The 23378-nt window shown below is 59.6% G+C and overlaps 3 protein-coding genes across 3 annotated transcripts; 2 read left to right on the top strand and 1 right to left on the bottom strand.

The window, feature by feature from the left end:
- Positions 1-5920: 5920 nt before the first annotated feature.
- Positions 5921-6972, top strand: CPLX2 (complexin 2; the record flags this gene model as incomplete). Its single annotated transcript, XM_082489769.1, has 3 exons — positions 5921-5951; positions 6427-6602; positions 6775-6972. 3 exons carry the CDS (start codon positions 5921-5923, stop codon positions 6970-6972), a joined length of 405 nt encoding a protein of 134 aa, XP_082345895.1.
- A 2482-nt stretch (positions 6973-9454) lies between these two features.
- Positions 9455-13214, bottom strand: THOC3 (THO complex subunit 3). Its single transcript, XM_082490081.1, has 6 exons — positions 12940-13214; positions 12288-12444; positions 11228-11432; positions 10728-10889; positions 10537-10637; positions 9455-10209 (listed from the first exon to the last, which is right to left on the bottom strand). The coding sequence occupies exons 1-6, from the start codon at positions 13120-13122 to the stop codon at positions 10046-10048; spliced, it is 972 nt and encodes a 323-aa protein (XP_082346207.1). The 5' UTR covers positions 13123-13214; the 3' UTR covers positions 9455-10045.
- Positions 13215-13283: 69 nt separating this feature from the next.
- SIMC1 (SUMO interacting motifs containing 1) lies at positions 13284-21630 on the top strand. Its single transcript, XM_082490144.1, has 10 exons — positions 13284-13417; positions 15120-15854; positions 16094-16314; positions 17086-17155; positions 17574-17719; positions 18164-18343; positions 18810-18938; positions 19919-20075; positions 20157-20241; positions 21230-21630. Exons 1-10 carry the CDS (start codon positions 13295-13297, stop codon positions 21448-21450), a joined length of 2067 nt encoding a protein of 688 aa, XP_082346270.1. The 5' UTR covers positions 13284-13294; the 3' UTR covers positions 21451-21630.
- The last annotated feature ends 1748 nt before the right edge of the window (positions 21631-23378 follow it).

Raw genomic sequence — 23378 nt, 5'->3', positions numbered from 1 at the left:
GGTGAGACTTGCATTCATACCCTGTGCCTGGCATGGGGGGATGCTGGGGGGGCACCCACCTGTGCAGAGGGGGGCTGTGACTTACTGCAGGAGCAGAGCAGTGGCCCCAGTGTCCCCCAGGGACTGGCCCTCAGCCACCACACACTCGCCCTGAGTATGGCGTAATGGAGTGATCCCGGGTCCCCTTCACCACACACGGTGTCACCAGCCGGAGGGACAGCAGGAGTGGCAGGGGCTGTCCCTGCAGTCTGTGCTTAGCTGCTGTGCTGGAGGGTCCGGCTCCAGCCTGATGCTACAGCACGCTGGTGCCTGTCCCTGTCCCTGTCCCTGCCGGCTGCCAGCCCCAAGGGGCCAGGGCTGCTCTTCAGAGGCGGCAGCTGCTGCGTGTTTTGTGCTGCCTCTTCCCCTTCTCCCCGCTGCTGTTTTTGTTTTGTTTAAGAGGCTGGGTTACGAATTTTAAACAGGCTCCTGAAAAACCCAATTACCTCCAGAAGACAACCTGATAAAAGCTGCCTAAGTGGCACTGTGGAAATCGCCTTGTGCAGCAGCCGAGGGAAAACCAACATAACAAAGCCTTTGGAAATGGAGTTAACCACTTTTAATCCCTCGGTACGATGAGAAGGACCAATAATTATTTTCTGCAGAGATGGGGGGGAATAAGTGAAATAACTGTCCTGTGCTAATGGGTGGCATTAGGCCGGGCTGGCGGTGCTGCAGGGATGGGTGCAGGTATTCAGTCACCCGCTTCCCTCTGCCAGGGAGCTTTGCGAGGGCCCGCAGAGGCTGTGACCTTGCAAGGTCCCCGTGCGGCTGCGGGGCCTGGGGACGATGCTGGCAACGGGGCAGGCAGGAGCCGCTTGGGGCATTGCTGGCGGCGGATGCGGTGGGCCATCCGGCAGTGGCCGCCAGCCCTGTGCCCTTTCCCTGGGCACCGGCGGGGAACGGAGCAAAGCGCTGCCAGGGCCCTGGCACCCGCACCGGCTCCGTCCCTGCCATGCTGCCCCCGCGAGCCGGCACGGAGGTGACTTGCAGGACTTGGCAGCGCTGAGAGCTTCCTTCTCCATCTGGCCACGGCGCTGCACCCCCATCCCTCCCATCCCTTCCTGCCTCCCCCAGCAGCTCCAGGCAGCCCCCCAGTGGGTGACACTGACCAGGATGATGCCAGGGGACAGCTGAGCCTGAGGCGTGCCCATGCCAGGCACAAGCAATCTCCCAGCACCGGGAGCATCCTCCAAACGCCTGCCAGAGCCAGCTCAGCTCTGGGACTGTGGAGGTCCCCTGGGCCCATCCCCATCCCGGGAGCAAGGGTGCCCACAGGGGTGTGTGGGGCAGGAGGATGGAGGCGATGCCCAGGGCTGGTGACGAGCCCCCGGCTGCCCTTCCCATGGGAGCCCGGTCGGCAGGGCAGCATTGGGCATGCTCCAGCCCGTCGGCTGCGGTTGCACTGCCGGCACCGGCAGCTGGAGTGCCGGGGTGGTTGGCCACAGCTCACATGAGCCTTGTGCTTCCCGCAGCAGCAGGGACGGGGGCTGCTTCGCCCACCTCTCCCCGTCCACCCCGCACCCCACGTGGGGTTCCACACTTGGGGACAGCACTCCAGGCCACCAAGCCCCAAGGAGGGCAAGCCCGGCTTAGCACTGGGCGCTGGCACAAGGGACAGCCCTGCCAGCTTGGCCACAGCTCATACTGGGAGCAGTTCCCTGGGCACGCTGGGAGCTACTGGGGGAGGATGCGCTTAATGAGCCGAGGCATCTCCAAAGATTGAAAGACTCAAGGACCCATCCCAGGAACAAAAGGAGGCGTTTGTCAGGCGCTGAGAGACGGGCTCGTTAATTCCTCCTGGCTGTCACACTTATCTGTAATGAATTTGTGCTCCGCTGTATTATTTTTAATACAATAGGAGCGGTGCCGCCCGCCCACCGCCCGGCTGCCGGGAGCGCTGACGTCAGCGCCCAGAGCAGGGCTGCCGCAGGACAGACGGACGGATGGACAGACGGGCCAAGCACAGGCCTGTCTTGCCGCCCATGCGCTCATCCCACCCGTTGTCAGTGGGCAGAGCAGGGTTGGGCGCAAAGGCAGGAGGCATTTTTCCCATGGAGGTGGAAAAAGGAGTTGTTGGTCGATGCCATGGTGGAAGGAGGGTGAGGGCTCGGGGCTGGAGGAGACAGGGTGCGCCAGGGTGGAATTTTGGGGAGTGGTGAGAGGGGGTGAACAAGAGGGCCACGTCCTTGATGAGTTGTCCCTATGCTAAGACCCCTCTGCAGCAGCGGCCATCCGTCAGGGCAGGTGCCGGCAGTGGATGCACACACACACGGGTCTGTTGGTGCTGCGTCCCTGGTGCTGGGCTGGCACTTGTGTGCTGGCTCTGGGCCCCCCTGGGCTGTGGGATGGCTCCTCACTGCTGCCCCACATCCTGCATTGCCCCCATCCTCCCCATCACAGCCCCAGCAGTGTGCAGCAGCACCAGCAGCATCTCCGCAGCCCACACCGCTGGGTTTGTGGGGGCAGCTGCAGCCTGTCCCAGCTCCCCACAGCCTCCCACATGCGGGGTGGGGGGTGTCCCTGGAAAGACACGGCACCCAGAACCCCCTCCAGCACTTTTCTGGACCGTAGCAGCAAGATTCTCCGCAGGGCTGCTCCTCCAGAGCCTCACCATTAAACACCAGCTATCCCCAAAGCCTGGCTCAGAGCACCACTAATCTGATTTGCAAAGGGCTCGTCTTGTTTCTAATAACCCAGGGCTGGATTAATTAGGAGGCGCCGGCTGCCCCTCTGTGGGGTGGCAGGGCTGGCGGTGGGGCACGCACCCGTTCCCAGCACCTCTCCGTGCACTGGGATGGTGATGGGAGACCCAGGGGAGCCCTGTCCCGCAGCTGGGTGAGGAGCAGGAGGGGCTGCAGGACCCCGTCTCCCTTCAGGCAGGTGCAGGGGGGGACGGGCAGGGTGGTATCCCCCATTTCCTACTTGCGGATATCCCCCCCGCAGAAGTGGGTCCTGAGCTCTGTGGGCATCATAGCCTCGTACCCCTCGCAGCATCCCCTGCCAGAACACCCCCCTCCCGCCAGTGGTGGGACCCCAAAAATCCAAAGCTGGGGCCTCTGAGTGGCGGTGGCGGTGGCTGGCGCTGGGGCCGAGGTGATTTATGAGGGACTTTAATTAAATTCCCGCAGCCGCCCTGCACCGCTGCGGAGGGGGACGGGGGTGCTGGGGCTCGGGGTGCCGGGTGAGGGAGCAGGGGGGGTGCGGGATTGGGGGGGGGGGGCAGCTCCCCGGTGGCTCCAGGTGATTAATGCCTTGTTTCGCCCATTAATTGCCGCGGAGGTGAATCATTAACCTCGCGCAGGACACGCTCCCCCCCTCCCCCCATCCCGACGAGCACGGCGGGGAGGGGGGCCCGGGGGGCCCCGTCCGCATCTTGGGGAGCGGTGCGGGGCTCCCTCCCCGGGGAACCGGGGTCGTGCGGCGTTTTCCCGCGGGGGTGGTGGTGGTGTCCCGTATCCCCCCTACCTCCCTCCGGTGGGGGGCCGGGCTGCGCGGTGTCGGGGCGGGGGGTGTCGCCCCGGGCGGGCCCACGCGTGCCGCCGGGGGCGGTCGGGGGCCGGGCCGCGGCGGGGCGGGGCGGGGCGGGAGGGCGGAGCGGCGGCAGCGGAGAGCGGCGGCGGCGGAGCCGGTGAGTGCCGCGCCGCGCCGGTGCTGAAGGGACAGCGCCGCCGTTGCGGCACCGGGCGGCGGGCGGGGCCCTGCGCCGCATACAGCGGGGGGGCACGGGGGGAGTGGGGGGGTGGACGGGGGGTCCCCGCGGCACCGCGTCCCCTGCACGACACCCCTCACCCCCCCGCGGCTCCCGCCCTTCCCGTGTCCCTGCCCCCCCCCTCCACGTCCCCGGTGTCCCCGGCGCCCCCGGTGCGTGTCCCCCGCGCCCCCGGTGCGTGTCCCCCGTCCCGGGTCCTCCTCACACCCCCCCCCCGCGTCCTCCGTGTGCCTGCGCCACCCCCCACCCCCCCTTCCTGCGTCCCTCGGGTTCCTCAGCCCCCTGTGGTCCCGCTGTCCCCCGCATGCCGGGTGTCCCCTACGTCCCGTGTCCCCGCTGTCCCCCGCCCTCCCGGCGCCCCCCCCTCGTCCACTGCGCTGCTGCAACCCGTGCGGCACCGGTGTCCCGGCGCCTGTCGGTGCCCCCCCCCCCCCGCCCCGTATGCTGTGTCGCCCCGTGCCGCCCGTGTCCCTGCACCCCCCGGTGTACCCCACGTACCCCAGTGTCGCTGCGCCCCCCCTCACGCGGCCCCGGTGTTCCGGTGCACCCCGTGTCCCAACGGCCCCCGGTGTCCTCCGCACCCTCCCTTCAGCCCCAGTGTCACGGTGTCGCCCGCTGTTCCCGCATCCCCGGAGCCCCCCCCCGATGCCTGGAGGAGCCCCCCGCACAGTACCGCCTGGAGCAGCCCCCCCTCGGTGCCGCGGGGTGCCCGGGGCTGGGAGCAGCAAACTTCCCGGGGTCCCGGTTTGTGGAGCCCCTCCACTGCCTAGCGGGGTCCCAGGGAGCCAGGGGTAGGGGGACCTGCAAGGCTGCGGCACCCACCAGGCATACACACACACACATACACACGCACACGCACTCACGCTGCAAACTGCACACCCAGGCTGTGTGCACAGCCTGCAGCCCCCCCGCACACACGCAGGGCATGCGGGGGACACGGGCACACCACCACCACCCCACACACACACACACCCCGCCTGCAATCCCCCTCACACACACACACACACACACACAGAGCACGCAAACAGCCCGCAACACCCCCACACATACACACAGGCGGCACAGTCTGCAAATTTGTGTGCGCAAACCCCCCCATACAGGCTGCAAACCCACGGACCTGTACACGCAGCCCTCCCCACACACACACAGCCTGCAACCTCCCCACAGTGTGCAAACACATGCACACAACACAAACACACACAGCGCACACAAACACAGCCCACGAACCTGTGTGCACACGCTCACCCATGCAAGCCCTTGCACACACATCCGCAGAGCTTGCAAACCCTGAAACTCATGCACACACACACTCAAAGCTTGCAAACAGGCTGCAAACCCGCACACCGTGTGGGCATACACAGCCCCACAAACTTGCACACATGCACTCCCCCGCACAAACACAGCCTGCAGCCACCCGCAAACACACCTCTTGACCAAACACAGCCTGCACAGGCAGCTTGCACACACACACAGTGCACACAAACACAGCTGGCCATACACACAGAGTCCATCCTGTACACGCAGTGCCCCAGCATGCCATCACTGTCCCCAGCACCCCGCAGGGATCACACACACAGTCGCAGGCTGCTGCCTACAACCCCTACAGCCCCCAAACACTGTCACAATCTGCCGACAGCGTCTTCTCCATCCCTCTGCAGGGCACGTGCATTGTGACTGACACACACACACACAGAGCACCCCATGTCCAGCTGTGCCGCACTGGCATCCCCAGGCAGGGTTTGTCCCCCTCCACCAAAGCAGGGGCACGCAGTGGGTGGTGGCATGGTGGGTCCCCATCCCACCAGCCCCCAAGCAGCACCCCAAGGCTCCTCCTGCCCCACTGAGGGCAGTGCTGGGGTGAAAAGTCCCTCCGCAGGTCCCCAAGGCCAGTGGGGATGTGGGGAGGGCACCAAGGGGAGAAGGCGCTGCCAGCAGGCAGATCTGCCCACCCTCTGCCCATCCTGGAAGGCGTTTGGGGCTGGAGATGCAGAGGGTGCATCCTGCAACCCGAGGGACCACCCCATTCCTTGTGCCTGGGCAGTGTGGACCCTGGGCACGGTGTCCCCAACTGCATCCCTCTCTGCCCGTGCAGGTGGCCCTGGTCAGCGAGCCTGGACGGCAGTGGATGAGCACTGGGCGCTGGCCTAGCCACACGCACACACCAGCACCATGGACTTCGTCATGAAGCAAGCGCTGGGCGGTGAGTGGGTGCTGTCTCCCCTCAGGTTCCCCCCCTCCAGGAGCAATTCTGGCCCAGCACTGTGAGGAGCATGGTGGGAAGGACATGGAGGGGGGACGGAGCCATGGGGAGAGCTGCCGGCAGCGGGGAGCTGCTCCCGTTCCCATCGCCAGCAGTGCCTGGCTGGGGAATCCCGGCTCTCCCGCTGCTAAGTGGGATTCCCTGGCGGGTCCCCTGGGTGCCAGCGCCGAAGGAGCTGCCGGCATCTCCCCCGGCTGACGCCGAAGTAGGGCAGCACAGCCAGCCGGCGGCACTCCCCATCCCTGCAGCCTCCAGAGCCCGTCTGCAGCCAGCTCTGGTGCGGGTGGCCCTGGGGACATCCCGGGTCATCCTTGCCCAGGGGGCTCCGAGTCCTCCTTGCCTGTGCAGGGGCTTCGGCAGCCAGCGCTGGGCTTCAGCACCCTTGAGGACCATCTGGTGGTGTTGTGCTGCACAGGGGCCACCAAGGACATGGGGAAGATGCTGGGGGGCGAGGAGGAGAAGGACCCCGATGCACAGAAGAAGGAGGAGGAGAGGCAGGAGGCCCTGCGCCAGCAGGAAGAGGAGCGGAAAGCCAAGCACGCCCGCATGGAAGCCGAGCGGGAGAAAGTCCGGCAGCAGATCCGTGACAAGGTGGGCACACGCTTCCCCTGCACCCACCCCTGCCCATGGTACCTGGAGTGGGGCTGGGATGGGGAACCGGCATGGCCAGGGAGGAGGGTGGTCCAAGGCAGTGGTGATGGGCACTGGGCACAGCGCAGGCAGCACCCACTGCCTGCCCTGCTGAGCGCCCGTGTCCTTGCAGTACGGGCTGAAGAAGAAGGAGGAGAAGGAGGCGGAGGAGAAAGCCGCACTGGAGCAGCCATGTGAGGGCAGCCTGACGCGCCCCAAGAAGGCGATCCCGGCGGGCTGCGGGGATGAGGAGGAGGAGGAGGAGGAAAGCATCCTGGACACCGTCCTCAAGTACCTGCCCGGCCCGCTGCAGGATATGTTCAAGAAGTAACAGCACCGCCAACCCTGCCATGGGGTGCTGGGGCACGGGCGCCCTCTCCCTTCCGACCCCTCCATCAGTTCCCTTGGCCCCGGGGGGGGTCCCGCACCCCCTCCTCACCTTTCCCCCGACCAGACCAAAAACCCACCCCGTCCCGTCCAGGCAGGGCCCCCCCACCATGCCGTGCCAAAGGGGAGCGGCCCTGACCGGATAGGGTGAACCGGGACCAAATGCACTGATGTAACCTCGTGGCAGGCTGGGGGCACCCCAGGCCCTACCGGCCCCCCCGGGGTGGCTCCCTGTGCCCCCTGCCCTGCCCTTTCTTGCCCTCCCAGGGGACCCTGGCAGGCCTCTGCTCGCCTGCCCCCGTCCCCAGCACTGCCATACCCCTGCCCCGTCCCGCCCTGGGCCAAGCCCAAAGCACAAAGCCAGGCGCCCTGCCCGCAGCTCCCCCATCCCCGCTCCCCGGGCACGGGGGTCCCCCGGGGCTGCCCGGTGTGCCCCAGCATCGGGGGGTTGGAGGGGACCCCCTCCCCCCTCCCCGCATCTCTGGCCCCATAGTTAAAGCCATATCAGTTAGACTGCAATACTTCAGCACCGGGAGGAGCGGGCGCCGCGCTCCGCCAACCGTGTACAAAGGCGCGTGCGGGGCAGGGACCCCCCCCTGCCTCGTCCCCCCCGGCCCCATCCCCGCCGTCCCCACCGCTCGCTTGTCCGTGTCTCGGCCCTGCTGGCCCCCCCCCCCGGGGTTCTCGCATTAGTGTCTCTGTGCCAGGGTGCGTCCCGTTGCTCCATGCGTCCTCGTGTCCGCTGCTCACGCTCCCACTGCTCCCCCATACCCTGAGTCCCCTGCTGTCCCCGGGGCTGCCCACGGCGTTGTGCCGAGAGCCCCCCCGCTGCACTGCCGGGGACCCTGCTCTGCCCCCTGCAATAACGCCAGTGTGGGGCTGAGAGCTGCCAGGCCAGTCCCAGACTGGCAGCGCCTGGTTGGCCCCTCCTCCCCCCCCCCAAGCTGGACATATGGGCCCCCCGGGCCTGGGAAGGGTTCCCTGGGCAAGCACCCCAGGTATGTCCCAGGAGCCGCTGCTTGCACCCCAGTGGGGGGACACAGGGGCACGCCCTTGCCCCAGCCTGTCCCTTGCCGCACCGTGCTCCCCCCTCCCCGTGCTTCCTCCGCCACAGCCCCCAGCCGCTCACCAGGGACCTCCCTGGGAGGCAGTGGGCGGCTCAGGGCCCTGCAGACATGCTGTGACCATCCTGCTCGAACTAGTCTTTGACAAACTAATAAAATAAAGGGATTTGTACATTGCTCCAGCCTCTTCTCAACCATTGCTTCCCCGGGGCACCGCGCCAGCTCCCTCACCCCTCCACCCCTCTCAGGGCTGAGACCTGGCAGCTCATCACACCAGTACTCACCCCAGGCAGCACCATAAAGCACCCAAGGTGAAGGGAGAGGCCAGACATGGCTCCCAGAGCCCTACTCAGTCCAGCTGCCTCCCCATGCCCCTGTGTCCACCCTACAAGCACCCGCTCCAGGGCTGGGGACAAGGTAAAATGTGTGGGTGCTGTTGGATCCCCGCCCCACGGACATGGCAGGGGGGCTTCTGCCCCTTCCCCCTGACTTTACGACTCCCCTCGCAGAATGACAGGGGATACCTCTGGGGTACAAGGGCTGTTTCTGGTGGGTCACAGCCTTCTGCCCCCCCCCAAGAGCAGAGGCACAAGGCTACGAGCAGGCCCTGGGCAACGGGGCACCTCATGGCCCCCAGCCAGGCAAGGCCTGGGCTTGGCACAGCTCTGGAGGCCTCCGTCCGGAGCCAGCCTCAGCTTTGACTGATTTGCCATCATTTACCAGCAAAGAGCTCAGCTGTTACCCAGGCGCCATCAGCAGTGCAGTCACCTGGAAAAGCCTCTGTCAGAAGAAAATATTAGGGTAGGAAATGATAGAGATCTTGCAGGCAAGGTCTCCATCGCAGGCAGGCTGCACCTGCACCTCTTCTGCGGTGACCGTACCCCCTGTGACCCGGCACGCCAGGGAGGTCAGAAAGCCCTACGGCTCTCCCTGGGGAGTGGGGATTGGGGACACGCTGCCCGTCACCCCTTGCAGGGGCACAGGGAAGGGTTCTTCCCCGGGGCTGGTGGCCATGGCGTGGGACAGGCATTGTCTTCTGCTGGGGCCACGGCCAGGCGGGGGGACAGGGTTACAGGGCTGGGACAGGTCCCTGAGACTGTCCCCATCCTCTGCACTGTCCCTAGTGTCGCTTGTCCCCAGCGTGGGGTCGCAGCGCCCCCTGGTGGGGTGACACCGCAGGACAGGAGACAGAGACACTGCGGACAGGCAGTGGGGACAAGGGGGACAGGCCCTCGACACAGACCCCTCAGCCAGGGCCCTGCCACAGCCAAGGGGAAGGAGACAGGGGAAGGGAGAAGAGCTCGCAGGAGAGCAGCTCAACACCCCACTTTTGCCCCCACAGCAGCCACAGGCAACTTCATTACAGAAGAGGATTTATCAAAATTAGAAAAAAAAACCACACATACAAAAAAAAGGAGGAAAAAAAAAAAAAAAAAAAAAGAAACCCGGTGGGGGAAACACCCCCCACTTCGCATCCCCCCATCCTCCCCTTGCTGCCCCAGCATGGTGGAGGGACACTGGGAGGGGACGGGGCAGGCTGTGCTCTCAGGGCTGCCCTCGCCACCAGGCCACGTGGCAGAAGAGGATGGTCACGTAGCTTATCACTGCTGGGGAGCCTGAAGCTCCTCTCCCAGGAGGCTCCTCAGCAGTCACCTTCAGTGACTGACTTTCTTTGGCCACTTGCCTTTGGAACAAGCCCCCCATGCCCCAGAGAGGAGGCAACGGCAGCCCTGAGACAGCGAGGAGGGCTCCGCTAGCATCACCTCCCGTCCTTCCCAGCACACGAGATGCTTCTTTTATAAATGCTCCCGAGAGCAGTACACGCAGAGCTGAGCCAAAGGTCACAGCACTGCCAAGCAGGCAAGGAGGGGAGCCATCTCCTTACCCCGTCCTACACTAGCACTCTCCCATCCCCGAGAGCAGGGAAGCGATGCCTCCCCCGGTATGGTTTCATTAGGAGTCATTGGGGAGCCCAAAGAGCTTGACGGTGCCTGCCTCCCGGCTGCTGTCGTATTTGCCATCTTTGTCATCACAGGCGAAGGCCAGCAGCGGCCTCTTTGGGTGCCAGGCCACTGTGAAGGTCGGGGACTCGCACTGCACCTCCCAGAGCTTCTCTCCTGCATGAAAAAAGGGCCACATCAACCTTTGCCCTGTAGTATGCCGCTGCCCCGTAGTGCACACCAGAGCCAAGCACCTGCTTCTTCTCTCCCACACAGGGCAGAAGAGAAACAAACACTGCTTCAGCGCCTTTTAATCACCCAGTGACAAGGCACAGACATGACACACATGTCTACCACAGACTGAGGCAAAGGCTCCCCCTCATGGTGCTCTGCTCTGCACAGTCAAGCTGTTCCTCAGCAGCCCGATACTCCCAGTGCCCTCCCAGCTCTACCAGCACTTCATCCAATTCCCCCCTTGCTGTTCCCCAAAAGCAAAACCGTTACCTGTCTCCACCTCTGCAATATCAATGAAGTGATCTTCTGATGCTGATGCCAGCATCTTCCCATCATGGCTAAAGCTCAGCGTTCGCACAGGCCAGTCAAGCCTGCAGCAACAGAGTAAAGCAGACAGTGAGCTATCTCCCACACGGTCACCAGAGAGGGGAGGCAAATGACTTCAGGACAGCACTACCTACCTTGAGAAGCACCTCACACACACCAGTTCATCCACATCCCAGAGGCTGACTAATGCGTCAGCACTGCCCGTGGCAAAGTACTTCCCCATGGGATCGAACTTGATGCAGATGCAGTTTGAAGGATGGGCGTTGATGGACTGAATAGGTTTCAGTTCCGGGTAGCTGTGGAGATGAAAGGAGAGGGCAGGAAGCAGTGAGAGGAGCACAGTGCTCGTCTACAAGTAGGGCAGGTGGGACCAGGGCTGTGATAACCAAGCTGGGGCAGGGCCACGCTCTTGGAAACCTTGAGTGTTGAGTGAATGAGGCAAAGCATCAGGGTCACTCTTGGGGAGCCCAGCCCAGAACTGAGGCAACCTCAGCTCCACGCAAGTTCATTCCCACCAGAGAGAATCACTGGGGTGTGGGTCTCAGGTGCCCGAAAGGCAGCAAAGGGGCCTGCAAAGTGACATCTGCCACAGCCAGCCCAGCTACCTTGCCCACCCACTGCCATGGGCACCTACCTGAGGATGTTGATGCAGCCATTCCCGTTAGTGAGAAAGAACATATTGTTATCGTTGTTCCAGGAGATCTCATTCACCTCAAACTTGAACTGTTCCTCAGCTTTGGAGCGATGCGTCTTGGCATCAATGAAAGTGACCACATCATCCTTGTTCCCCACTGCAATGGTCTGTCCATCAGGGCTCCAACAGATGTTGATGTTCTCCCCTGGAGGGACAGAAAGGCAGCAGGTCCCCTTTCCACCCAACAATCCACAGCAGTCACAAATTAAGCAGACAAGAGGCTTTTACTCCTGGATCCAAGGCCACAACCTGCTCCACTAACTCCAAGCTGCTCCCAAACGGGAAAGGCTGCCAGGTCTGCAGTCTAACACACAAACCCTATACAGTAGTTGTCCAGAAAATATATACAGTTATTCAAAATTAAACTTAACAGCTTCAAGCCAACATGACTACATCACTGCCCTTCCCATTTCAGCCAAGATGGGACCACAGCAACCACCAAACAAGGTCAGCTCAAAGATTCTTTTAACTCGGTGATCTTCAAGATCCATAAAGAGCAGAAGCCAACAATAAATACATATGAATGACAGTAAGAACAAGGCAGATTTCTGTTTGCCGTCTTACAACACCATTTCCAGCCCTGACAATTAAAAATTGGAGATTTCCAAGGGCAGAGATGGTATCTGGGTTAACCAGCCCATGAATTCGCATAATCACTTTCTGAATCCACGCAAACTTTTACTTCCACCATGGCTCTCTGCAAACATGCCTTTCCTCAGTCTCCAGCCTTGCCACCCACAGACCCCAGACACAAGTACACAGGAGTTTTTAACAACCAGCATCGTATCGCATTAGTTTCTCCAGTCTTGACACCACAGTAAATTAGCCCTCACGTTCACTGCTGCTCCTTACAGATGAATGCAACACAAAGACTAAAGCAGATGCCCTGATCACCAACACGTACAAGAAGACTGCAAAGCACTGTGCCACTGCAGACGGGCCCCACGCAGCAGAAGTTCTGCTGGGGCCCAACAGCCCTCCCGGGAAGGCAGGGACTCACCTTTGGTATTGACAGTGGCAATGCACTTGGTAGTGCGGACGTCCCAGATGCGGATGGTTTTGTCCCCAGATGCCGTGACGAAGAGGTCAGGGTTGCTGGGGTGCCAGCAGAGCTGATCCACGCTGTCCCCATGGCCCCGGTAGTTGTTCTCCTTCACCTGGAGGGAGAGGACAGCTATTCATGGGAGGGATGAGCCCAGCTCTATCCATCTCCTGCCCTGGATCCCAGTGTGCTGCACCCCACTCTGCTGTCGGTTACCGGATGGAGCAGGAGCCCAGCCCCGTGCCCCACCGCCATTTCAGTCACGCTCCCCACCAGGATGGAGAAGCCCTCCCCACCTCCCCAGCGAGCCACCGGCTCTGGTCCCGGCTTTCTGGCCCCGGCCTGTGGAGTCCTTGGTGACCCTCATCTTCCCGGTATAGACACGAGGCCCCACTTCCAGGCCTGGTACCGACCACCGGGGCCCACTCCCGCTCCGAGCCCCCCGTCTGAACATCAGGGCCCGGGGTGGGGGGTACCGGCCCGAAAGGGCAGTGCCAGCCCAAGGGTTCCCGGGGTACCCCGGTACCGGCCCGAGCGGCCGCTCCAGGTGTCCCCCGGGGCCCGGTACCGAAGTGCCGCCCCCTGCCCGTCCGGTGCCGGAGGAGCTCACCAGCCGGTCCTTCTCGAGCAGGAAGACGCTGGCAGTCTTGTCGAAGGAACCGGAGGCGAGGCGACGGCCGCAGCAGCTCCAGGCCACCGAGTGCACCTTGGCTCCGTGCGCCGGGAACTCCCGGCTCCGCGTGTTGGCGCGGAACAGCTCCTGCATGGCCTGCACGTAGGGCGACAGCGCCATGGCGGCGGCGCCGGGGCCACCACCACCACCAGCCCCGCCCCGCCCCGCCGCCGCCACTGACGCAGTTTCCGCCGCCGTCCCAGGCCCGGCCCAGCCCGGCCCGTCGCCCGAGCGCTGACCCCGCCGCCGCCGCTACTGTCGCCGGCCCGTGGGGGGCGGAGCCGCCGCCAAGATGGCCGACAGCGCCGTCCTCATAAGCGACTCGGACGCTGAGGGCAGCCGCTCACCGCCGCTCCGGCGTCCCTGCCGTCGTCACCTGTCGCCGCGGCGGCAGCGCGCGCTGCCGCCCCCCGCGGTGAGTCGGCGGCCGGGGCGGGGCGCGGCGCGGCGCGGCGTGGCGTGGCGTGGCGTGGCGCGGCGTGGGGCGCAGCGGGGCGCGGCGCGGCGCGGCCTCCCGCCGGGAACGGCGCCGCCTGCCCCTCACAAAGATGGCGGCGCTTCCGTCCCGGCCGGAGGCATGGGCGGGGACGGGAGCCGCGCCGGGACACGACGTCTCGAGGACCGTGGAGGGGCGCTCCGCGTGTCGCGGGAGCGACGGGGCCGCGGCCGTGTGTTCCCAGGCGGCCCAGTTCCCTCGGTCACGTCCCTCACAGGACAGTCCTGGCCCCAAGGATCCCCCAACCAGGTCCCCTCGGCCACCTTCCGCCAGCAAAGCCCCAGTCCCCTTGGCCACGTCCCCCTGGGGAAGACCCCAGCCCCCAGACTGGGACCAGTCTTGGTCCAAGGAGGGTCCCAGGATTCAGCCCCCCGGCAAAGGTCCAGCCCCAGGCCGTGGTGTGGCGGCCACTGTCCCCCTCACCTGGGCCACCGCACGGACAGGCAGACAATGGGCTGGTGCAGCAGCCGTTCAGGGCACGAGGGCGCCGGCGACACACAGCCCTGGGCAGGGGGGAACAGTCTGTCCACCCCCCGCACCAAGCGCCATTGGCCCCAATTATGATGCAGTTTTCAAATACCGGCAGTTACAGGGCGTCCTGGCTGGCTGGAGCCAGGGCAGCCTCGGGTCCTCCTCGGCTCCACCGGTGTCCTGGAGCACGCGAGGCCTGCTGGGTTTTGTCACCTCCCGAGGCTACATGCAGCCCTTCCTTGGACAAGGCAGCAGGTCTGCGTCAGGGGGGAAAAAATGGATTTAAATTGTCTGCAAAACGTGTTCCTGCTTTGAGATGCTGAGGGTTGTTTTTTTTCCAAGAGCAAACAGGCTCAGACCCCTCCCGGGCACGTCGAGATCCTGAGGAGTGCCGTGTCCTGCCTGCCGGAGGTGCAGACACAGCTGCCTTCCCTTGCCTGCTCCTGCTGCCCCCGGGACAGGCGCGTCCTTGGAGCTCTGGGTGCTGCATCACCCGCTGAGCCCTGGACGGGAGTCCCCAAAGTCTTGGGGCTGCTGTAGTTCTGGCTTGGTGCCGTGGATGTGAAGGTAGCTCTGTTCCCCACTGCTCGTGTCTATGTAGCGGGTGAGGCTGTGCCGCAGGGCGGGTGCCGAGGTTCAGATCCCGTGCTGCTCTTGCCAGCGCTGGGCAGGAGCCCCTGGGGACAGGAGCTCTCGCTGTGCTCCTCTTGCCCTCCCCGGACACCCCAGTGGGGCTGGCATTTCCCCATCCTGGGAGGGAGCTGAGCAGGCAGCCAAGGCCCTCTGTGGGCCAAGGCTGTGTTTGGGTGTTTGGAGCAGAGGAGCCAGCCGTTTGCTGTAAGGAGACCCAGGGGAAATGGGGGGGTTTCTCTCTGCCAGGAACAGGGAAGAGCCCAGCTCGGGTTCGGGCTCAGCCGTGCTGCCCGGGGAGGCTGACACTAGAGCTTGGGCTGCTACCCCACAGGCTACCCCGTCCCCTCGGGCCAGGCAGCAGGGTCTTCCCCCTGGTTTCTTGGGCTGCTGCCAATGAGCCCCATTTCCCCCTTTGGCTGGGGCAACAGTGCCATCATAGCAGAGATCCCTGGCAGGGGAGGACTGAGGCACCCAGGCGTCACTGTCACTGACAGCACTGGCCCTTCTGTCTCCACAGGAGATTATCGATCTGACCTGTGAGGACACAAGCACAGATCCGGCACCATGGAGCAGTCTGAACATCATCGACCTGACAGAGGACACATGCAGCCCTTCCCACACCACTGGCTGGGCTGACCAGGACCCCATGCGGGCGCCTGCTGCCCCAGCAGCACACACATCCCATCCCTACCTCTGCTCTACCACAACACAAGAAACAGAGGCAACATTGAGGTTGAGCCCTGCAGCACCCTCACACGACACTCCTGTGGAGTCCGGTGCTGCCATGGACATGGCTGAAGGCATAGAGAACTGGAGCTGCTCCTCTCCCGCCTCCAGCTGCCACAGCAGCCCAGAGCAGAACTGCAGCACTACCACTTTTAACAGTGACTTGGGCTCCCTGGCCAGCGTGCAGCTGGACTCGGACCTGCTGTCCCTGTCCCCCTCCAGCTTGGACAGAAGCAGCAGCTGGAGAGCCAGTGGCCCAGAGGAAGAGACTCCCCACCTCTGCCAGCAAAGGGAGATGCCTCCAAGGCTGAGCCCTGCCCCAGCCACCCCCACAACCCCAGAGAAGGTCCAGGGGCCTTTGCTGGAAGCAGGTGACTTACCGCCACACGGAGCAATGCAGCAAGTGACCCCAGCCAGGACCAAGGCTGACAGCAAGGCCTGGCTGAACAAACTGCACTATTTCAGGAGGAGTGGAGTCCAGCACCTCTTCCTCCAAGGCGTAGCACCCAACAGTGAAACACAGCAGGTAAACAGGGTTCAGAGCAGCGGCTGCCAAGCTTAGCCAGAGCCTGGTCAGAGCAGCCCCTGCAGTAGAAGATGGAGCAAGGGCAGTCCCTGCTCCGCTTCCCATTTTGGGGGAAGCTTTGCCAGGGAGTTGGGATCTCTGGTTATTGCAGTTCCCTTCGCAGTGGGCCCCACATCACAGCTGGGTTCCTCTGTGTTGGGGAGAGCTGGCTTTCACCCATTACCTTGCCTTGCACACAGCAGAAACCTGACCTGATCCCCAGCGGGAAGCTGAGCATGGTGCACACCACCATGGAGGAGAACTTCCTGGAGGGCACCTTGCATTTCCTGAGCGAGTTTGTCTCCTGCCAGCACTGTCCCCCCAAAGAAATCATCTCCCACCTGATCAGACAGATCCTGTTGAACCCCAACCAAGGGGAGATCCTGAAGGACACCTACATGCTGCTGATGAAGATCCAAATGTATGTGTTCCCTTTGCCATGGTGTCCTGGGGCTGGCTAGGTGCTCCCAGGGGCCTGCCCAGCATAAAGGTTATTCTCCATGGTCCTCCCCCATGGAACAGAGAGCTATTTCCCCTATAACCCAGGATGATCCTCCTGCCCCTGCCTCCTGTTATCAGCACAGGCACACCCTGGGCTGTCTGAGGGTGGGTCAGGACCATTCCTGGCCCAGAGAGCAGCCGCTAAACCCCCAGGTGGATGAAGGATGGGAGGGTGGCAGAGGCAGGGGATGCTGAGATGAGGGAAAGCAGCTCCAACTGTATCATGAGCATGCTGTAATTGTTTAGTAGCAAGCTCACACAGTGCAGGGACAGCCTGTGACACCAGGGAGCCCTCTAGGAGAGAGGAGCATGTTTGCCTTACTCCTGAAGAGCAGATCTCATTCTTCACTGCTGTGACATGGCAAAAACGCCTTCCCTGGGCTGCAGCAGGGGCCATGACCTGGAGGTGGCTAGAGCAGTTTCCCTGCTGCCCTCAGGGTTCCTGCAGAGGCACGACATTTTGTGAGGCCACTGGCCCAGGAGTGCTGATGCTCTCCATGGAGTACAGCCCTAGTCAGGTGCTTCCAAAAAAATGAACGTAGTCAGGGGAGGAGAAAGAGAGGGCAAAGCTGGAGAGGAGAAGGCAGGGCAGGCCCCTGAGCAAGTGGGGCTGGGGAATAGCCAGGGGCTGCTGTGCTTCCACGCAGATGGTTGGGCAGTTCTGCACAAGTGAACAGTGCTGTCCTTGCAGGCTCCATCCAGCCAACACTGCCACGGTGGGATGGGACTGGACGCTGCTGAAGTACATCATGGAGGACCAGGTACTTGGCACCACGTGTGTCACATCAGGCAGGGATCATCCAGTATGCGGTGCCTGAGGGTAAGCATTGCCCCAGGGCCTCATGGCCATGCCCTGCTGCAGAATGGGCCAGTCCAAGATGCAGTTTTATTGCAGCTGCTGAGGGCAGAAAATGCCAGTTGGGTCTCCTGCTTTTATCCAGCATGCTACCAGCACATTGTCTCATCTTAAGAAGACACAGCAACAGGCAAAACCTCATTGCCCAAGTGCAATGGTAGAACAGGTCCAGCCAAGCCCCCAGGGCATTGCCTGAGCCAGGCAGCCCCTCCTGGAGCTACTCCTCAGTCATGTACCTCAGCCCATTCCCGAGACAGCCAAACTCCCAGATGCTCTTTGCCCCGTGGTTCTGCCAGGCTCATACAATCTCCATCTGTCCTCAGGAGAAGCCCCCTGGCTGGCTCCTCTTCCTGCAGTACGTGGTGCAGACCCTGGACGATGACTTCCAGCAGAACCTGAGGTTGTGCCTGCTACAGAAGTCAATTGCCAAGAAAGTGCTTTCGTGTGACATGTGCTTCAACAATGTCAAGTAAGGGCTGCTTCCTCCTCCCCTATTTTCTAACCAGATGCTGAAAGGCAGGGCTCAGGGAACTCTTGTTGAGACCTCAGGTCAGACCTTCCAGGAAAAAAGCTTGGGAGACAGAGGGAGGTGTAGGGGTCAAGTATAAAGAACAGGAGCAGGTTTACAAAAGCAAATCACCAGAGATGATGTAAGACACTTCTGGCCATAACCTAGTGGGCTTTTCCCAGGAATGAGGTCAGGTTTGTATTGCTCAGGACAGGACTGAGAAGGAGGCAGTCCTGTTGACAACTGTATAAATCTGCTGCTCAAAAAACCTACTCCCTAGCCTGTCCAAGGAGATGAAGAATGCATCCCACCCTTGGGGTCTTTCCTTGAGCTCCAAGTGGATCTGTAGGTCAGAATGCAGCAAAACCAGGCCTGTCGCCACTAACATTCCTGTTTCTGTCGCAGGGAGGTGGTCGAATGGTTGATCACAGCAGTTACAGGAGTCGGGTTCTCCCAGCCCCAGGAGCAGCCACAAGAAATTACATCCTCTTCAGCAGAAGCAAGGGCTGAATGCAGCTCATCTGCACCATGGCTGGCCAGCACTGACCAGGCAGAGGTGGCTCCACCAGCTTTCTTTGCTCAGAGGTAAGCCCCAGAAGTCCTGGCTCCTTGCTGTCAGTATCATTGGGTCCCAAGTCAGGGAGAACCCAGAGTCGCTCTCTGTCAGGTCAGGGAACAGGCTGTACCTGAAGTTCTTCTTTGGGGCAGACATACGCTTGGTGAGCAAGCAACTTCCTCAGCTGGTAGGAAATTGGATCAGTGAGCATCTTCCTCTTACACGTAGCATAAGGCTGGAGCTCTTGGCCCACCGCCCAGGCTGCCCTGTGCTGTTCCACCAACGCTCAGTACGGCCACCTGAGGGCCCATCTGATTAGCTCTGCTTCCAAGAGCATCAGATTCAAAAGCCACCAAGAGACACCAAATCTAGCCTGCTGCGTTCCCCTGCGTCCCTCACTGCAAGGCACGAGGCTGAACTAGGTACCATCCCCACTGCTTTACTTTGCAAGCCGAGGCATAGTGTCTCCTAGTGTTCACTGTCTCTCTTACCTAGGGTGATGCTTCTGCTCCAGCGGATGTTGTCCATCGCAGTGGAAGTGGACAAATCACCCAACTGCAGCTCCTGTAAGATCGCAGATGTGATATTCCCGTTTATACTGAATATTCCCCTAAGGAGCCAAAGGTGAGACAAACACGTGCAAGGCAGCATCTTCCTGTGTGAGCAATAGTCTTATTCCCAATTTACATCCAAGTGTGGATGCATAAAATACCATAGGGTATAGAAAGACAGGCTCATTTATGACCCAGCCAGCAAATGCATGGTTGTTGGACTGACAGATCTCATGGAGATAGAACATCGCCAGCTGAACACATCTCCCCTGCTTGTGTGTTGCTGAGAAAAGTTGATTTTCCTACTTGTTAAAGTTGCGGGACCTTCAAACTGTGAAGTGGGTCTGAAAAGCAGCACTCTGCATCAGCACGGTCAGGTACTGGCAACCTCATCACCGATTCCCAGGGACAACTGAGAAGCTCACTAGAAACACGATACAGTTCTTGAAGCTTTGCCATGACATGCTTTTGTTTGCTTCTCTAGGAAACACAGTATCTGAAGCCAAAGCACAAGGGCCTGACTGGATCTAGTGTAGACATGAGACCACTAGATCCACAGACACTGCAAATCCATGTCTGCCAGCCCCAGCAGGCAGCCCTTTCGGACCCTTCTAGCAGAACTCTGAGCACACACTGGGTCTAATCAAGCCAAACGGACTCTAACCAAGCTATCAGTCCTCCCAGGACAGATCTTCTAGAACCGGTTGGACACCGACCTTACTTCACACTTGCTTGGCTGTGCTCCCTGCAAGTCAGCAGGAATGGGCAATTTCTGCACAGGCTGCTGGGCAGGGTGAAGTGAAACAGCTAAGCTTGCTTCACAGACCGTACCATCCACGAGTTGCCACAGGTCAGACCTAACAACATAAACATGCCCCTGGCCAAGCTGCATAATGAAGGTCTCCCTGTCACATCTAGTGATTTTCCTTTCACTGCACTGCTGGGCAGCCCCTGTACCGGACCAGCACCAGTGGGACACCAGAAACATACTAGAGCAGTTGTCCCTGGTCAGGCTGTGATGTCTCCCTCAGAGTAAATCCCTTTGTCTTCCAGGGAAGCTTTCTTAAACACCATGGAGAGCCAGCTCCTGCGCTGTAAACTGCTAGAGCTGTTGTTCCAGCATAGTTGCGATGTGCCCACAACGTTGCCCTTGTCTCTGGCCAAGATCCTGTACTTCCTGAGCCACTCCTCTGTGCTGCTGCAATACCAGGTACCCAGTCTGACCTTTCTTTTGCCTTATTTTCTCCTGAGAAAACCTCTTCTAATAACCAAATACTGTGTCCTCTCATAGGATGAAACAGCAACATGGCAAAGATGGGACGAGATGCTGCAGTACTTGAGTTTGCTGCTGATGAGTTACCAAAATGTAATACTGGGTAAGCAGCCTGTTCTGGCCTTGATTAAACACAAATTCATCAAGAGGCTTCAGTAGAACAGCCAAATCACAGCCAAAGTACCCTTCCTCCTCTCTTCTCATCACTCTTGATCTCATGGCCACCGAGTCTTAGAAAGATCATGTACCTCCATCCATGCTGGTAACTGTTCCCAGCAGTCAGAGCAAAGCAGTGATATTGCATCCAGCAGAGCACCCAACCTGCTTTGCAAAGCTGTCCTGTTTGACAAAAGTTTAGCCCCTAAGAAATAGCCTACTTCCTAAAGGATCAATCACAGCACTAAGTACACAAGGGGATGCTTTGTATCTACTATTGTCTAAGTTGCACACACAGTGGTTGGAAGAATAGGGTGGTTTAGGAGGAAAAGCGGAAGTCAAAGGGATGGTAAAGCCAGGACACAGCACTAAGTAGACTGGGCAGGGAGCACCACTCACAGTAGCCATGGAAGGAGCAGTATTTCTGACCCCAGGAGTGCAGCACAGTCACAAAACATTCCCTAAAACTCCCTAAAGTTGTTTTACCAGAAAATTCCTAAAAGTATCTTCCCAACTTCAGCTGCTTTAGCCCAAGGTTAAGGCTCTCATGGAGGAATGTAGAGGAACCCACCACCATATTTGCACAGTCTTATTCTCCCTGAAGCCCTAGACGATCACTGTTGTTAAGCTCTTTGGAGACTCTCCTTTGGAGCTGGAAAGCTGTCCAATCTGCCATTAGCACAGCAGAAAAGGATTCTACAAGCCCTGCCCCATCCCCATTTCTTGGTCTCTCTCCACATGCAGACTGAGCTCCAGGAGAGGACAGTACCTTCTTCCACCAGGCTAATATTGTGCAGCAGCAGCAGGAATAACCATGGGCAGATCAGCAGTTCCCAACTGCTCCTAACATGCCTGCGGCACCCTGCAATCTATCCCTGAGCAGGTCAGGCAGCCCATTGTGCGTTGCCTCTCCTCACCAGCATTTCCTCTTGCAGAACACTTACGGAGTTCAATGAATGACCGGATGGAATTGATCATTCAGAAAGCCAAGCCTAAACTCCAGGACAGTGATGACATCAACCATCTGGACATTCAACTAAAGATAGAGGATTTTATCAGCCGAATGCAGCAGGTCCTGGGGCAACCTTTTCCCCTGCAAATCATGGAGAAATTGTGCATGCTTCGGGAGCTGTTCCTTATTGTCACTGCTACCTGACAGAGACAACCACTGCGGCAGAGAGTACAAAGAGCTTTGTGTTTCCTCTACAAAACCCCATCAAAACCCCCATCTCATGCTGCAGTCTCAAGCATCATACATGTCTTGGGTTTGTTTATACATTTCTTTGGAAAAATGTCTGGTTTACATGGCCTCAGAACGTCTATTCAAACTTGCCTCATCCTAGTTTTACAAGGTACTTTGTACACCTAAAAAAATAAATTATTTTCATATTTGCTGAGACTCTTCCATCTTGGTGCCAGCCCTGCCCAAAGGAAGTGCAGAGCTCTGTCAGCTGTACCTTGGAATAGCATTAGGCAATCACAGCCATAAATTGACAATAGTTTGCACAGCAAGCAAAATGCCAAAATACCTGTTCAATATTTAGGAAAATGTAATATTTAAGAAAATGAGCAGGTGTGGGCTGCAGTGAGGGCATTTGCTGTGCAGAGATCCCCAAGCTATACTGATCAGTCCTCACAACAGGAACATTTCTATTCCAAATCAAATACATCTACATGACTTTGCCCAAGGTGATTAGCATGTGAAGAGGGAGGACTGGATAGCAGCAGCAGCTGAAAAGGCTGCGCCTCTTCCAGAATGCACTGAACTATCTGCAGTGCAGGCAAGCATTTATGTTATGATGAAGGTGAATACTCAGTTCAAATACACTGCCACCAACTCAAATCACAGCTGAGGTCAGAGAGCAATTAGGCATTTCTATAGAAGGTCTCCTCGGGCAGTTCAGAAGCAACAGAGGTTGGGACTGGGAGAAACTGTAGCTGCCCACCACCTCTTTATCTGCCCCTGTAGCAGGGTCCTGTTGAGATCAGAGCCTAGGAACATGGAGCAGCAGTCACAGCCAGGAATGGAGTAGTCCTGATGTTAACGCTGCACACACTGAAGACCTGGTGCTTGCTGCACAGCGAGGCATCCTCCAGAAGCCTGGCTTCAGTTAGCCCAGAACTGTTTGCAAGGACCTGACCTAGGACTCACAGGTTTGCTCCTTGTTCTTCAGGAAGCCTCTTCCCAACTGCCAGATGTAGAACAAACCCCTCATCTGCATGACATTGCTTCTCTAATCCAGGAATAAACCATCCAGGGAAAAGCGAAGAAGTCTGTTCTGGGAACAGTAGCCAGAAGCATTCCCAACAGTGCAAACTCCAAGTGCTCCCTGCTCTGGAAAGCTGCTCCTCCTGGACAGTGTGCTCACTCAGGTGTATTTTCCAGTTAGGTTCTTTTAACTGGATTAGACTTCTATCATTAAACTAGAAAAGAAGCTGCATCACAGCAAGAGGCCCATAGTTATGGATGTTATTTTCTGGTATGTTGGTCATATCCCCAAGAATGATGTGAAGTAAATACAGAAAGTAGAATGAGATTATCACACCACAAAGCCACACTTTAACCCAACCTTTCCAAACTGAACTATGAGATTAGCCTCTGTAACCAAGACCTGCAGCAGTAGCCTCTACCAGAGTACCTGGGTGCTTCAGGATCTATTTCGTCCCTTTTAGTTCTGCTAACACTCTAGGAGCACAGAGAACACCAGTGTTTAGCTCAGTCATCCCCAGCACAGGAGAACCATGTGCCCTATGAGCAATACTTTGGCAGCTACAAGTGCTACAACAGCACTCAAACCAGAATCTTTCAGAGGAAGGCAAAGTAGAGATGGCCATGCCGCTGGGAGCTGGGCACCTCTAGGCAAATACCAGCCAGGCTGTGCCCACCTCCACAGTACAGCTGCAAACACAGCACACAAGCTGCAAGAGAAGCAATCTCAGAAACATGAAGAATCACTGTTTGAATAGCTCAAGAAAACACGAAGATTTCATGTTTAGTTTCATCTGCACAAGCACTAAGACAGGACTGAGTCTGGCTTTAAACCTAGTCTCCCTGTCAGAAGGGAGTTTTACAGAGCAAACATT

Source organism: Vanellus vanellus (assembly GCF_965231255.1).
Source record: "Vanellus vanellus genome assembly, chromosome: 13".
NCBI classification, from domain to species: Eukaryota; Metazoa; Chordata; class Aves; order Charadriiformes; family Charadriidae; genus Vanellus; species Vanellus vanellus.
The sequence above is the reverse complement of the archived record's forward strand: the minus strand, read 5'-3'. Positions and strand labels throughout refer to the sequence as shown.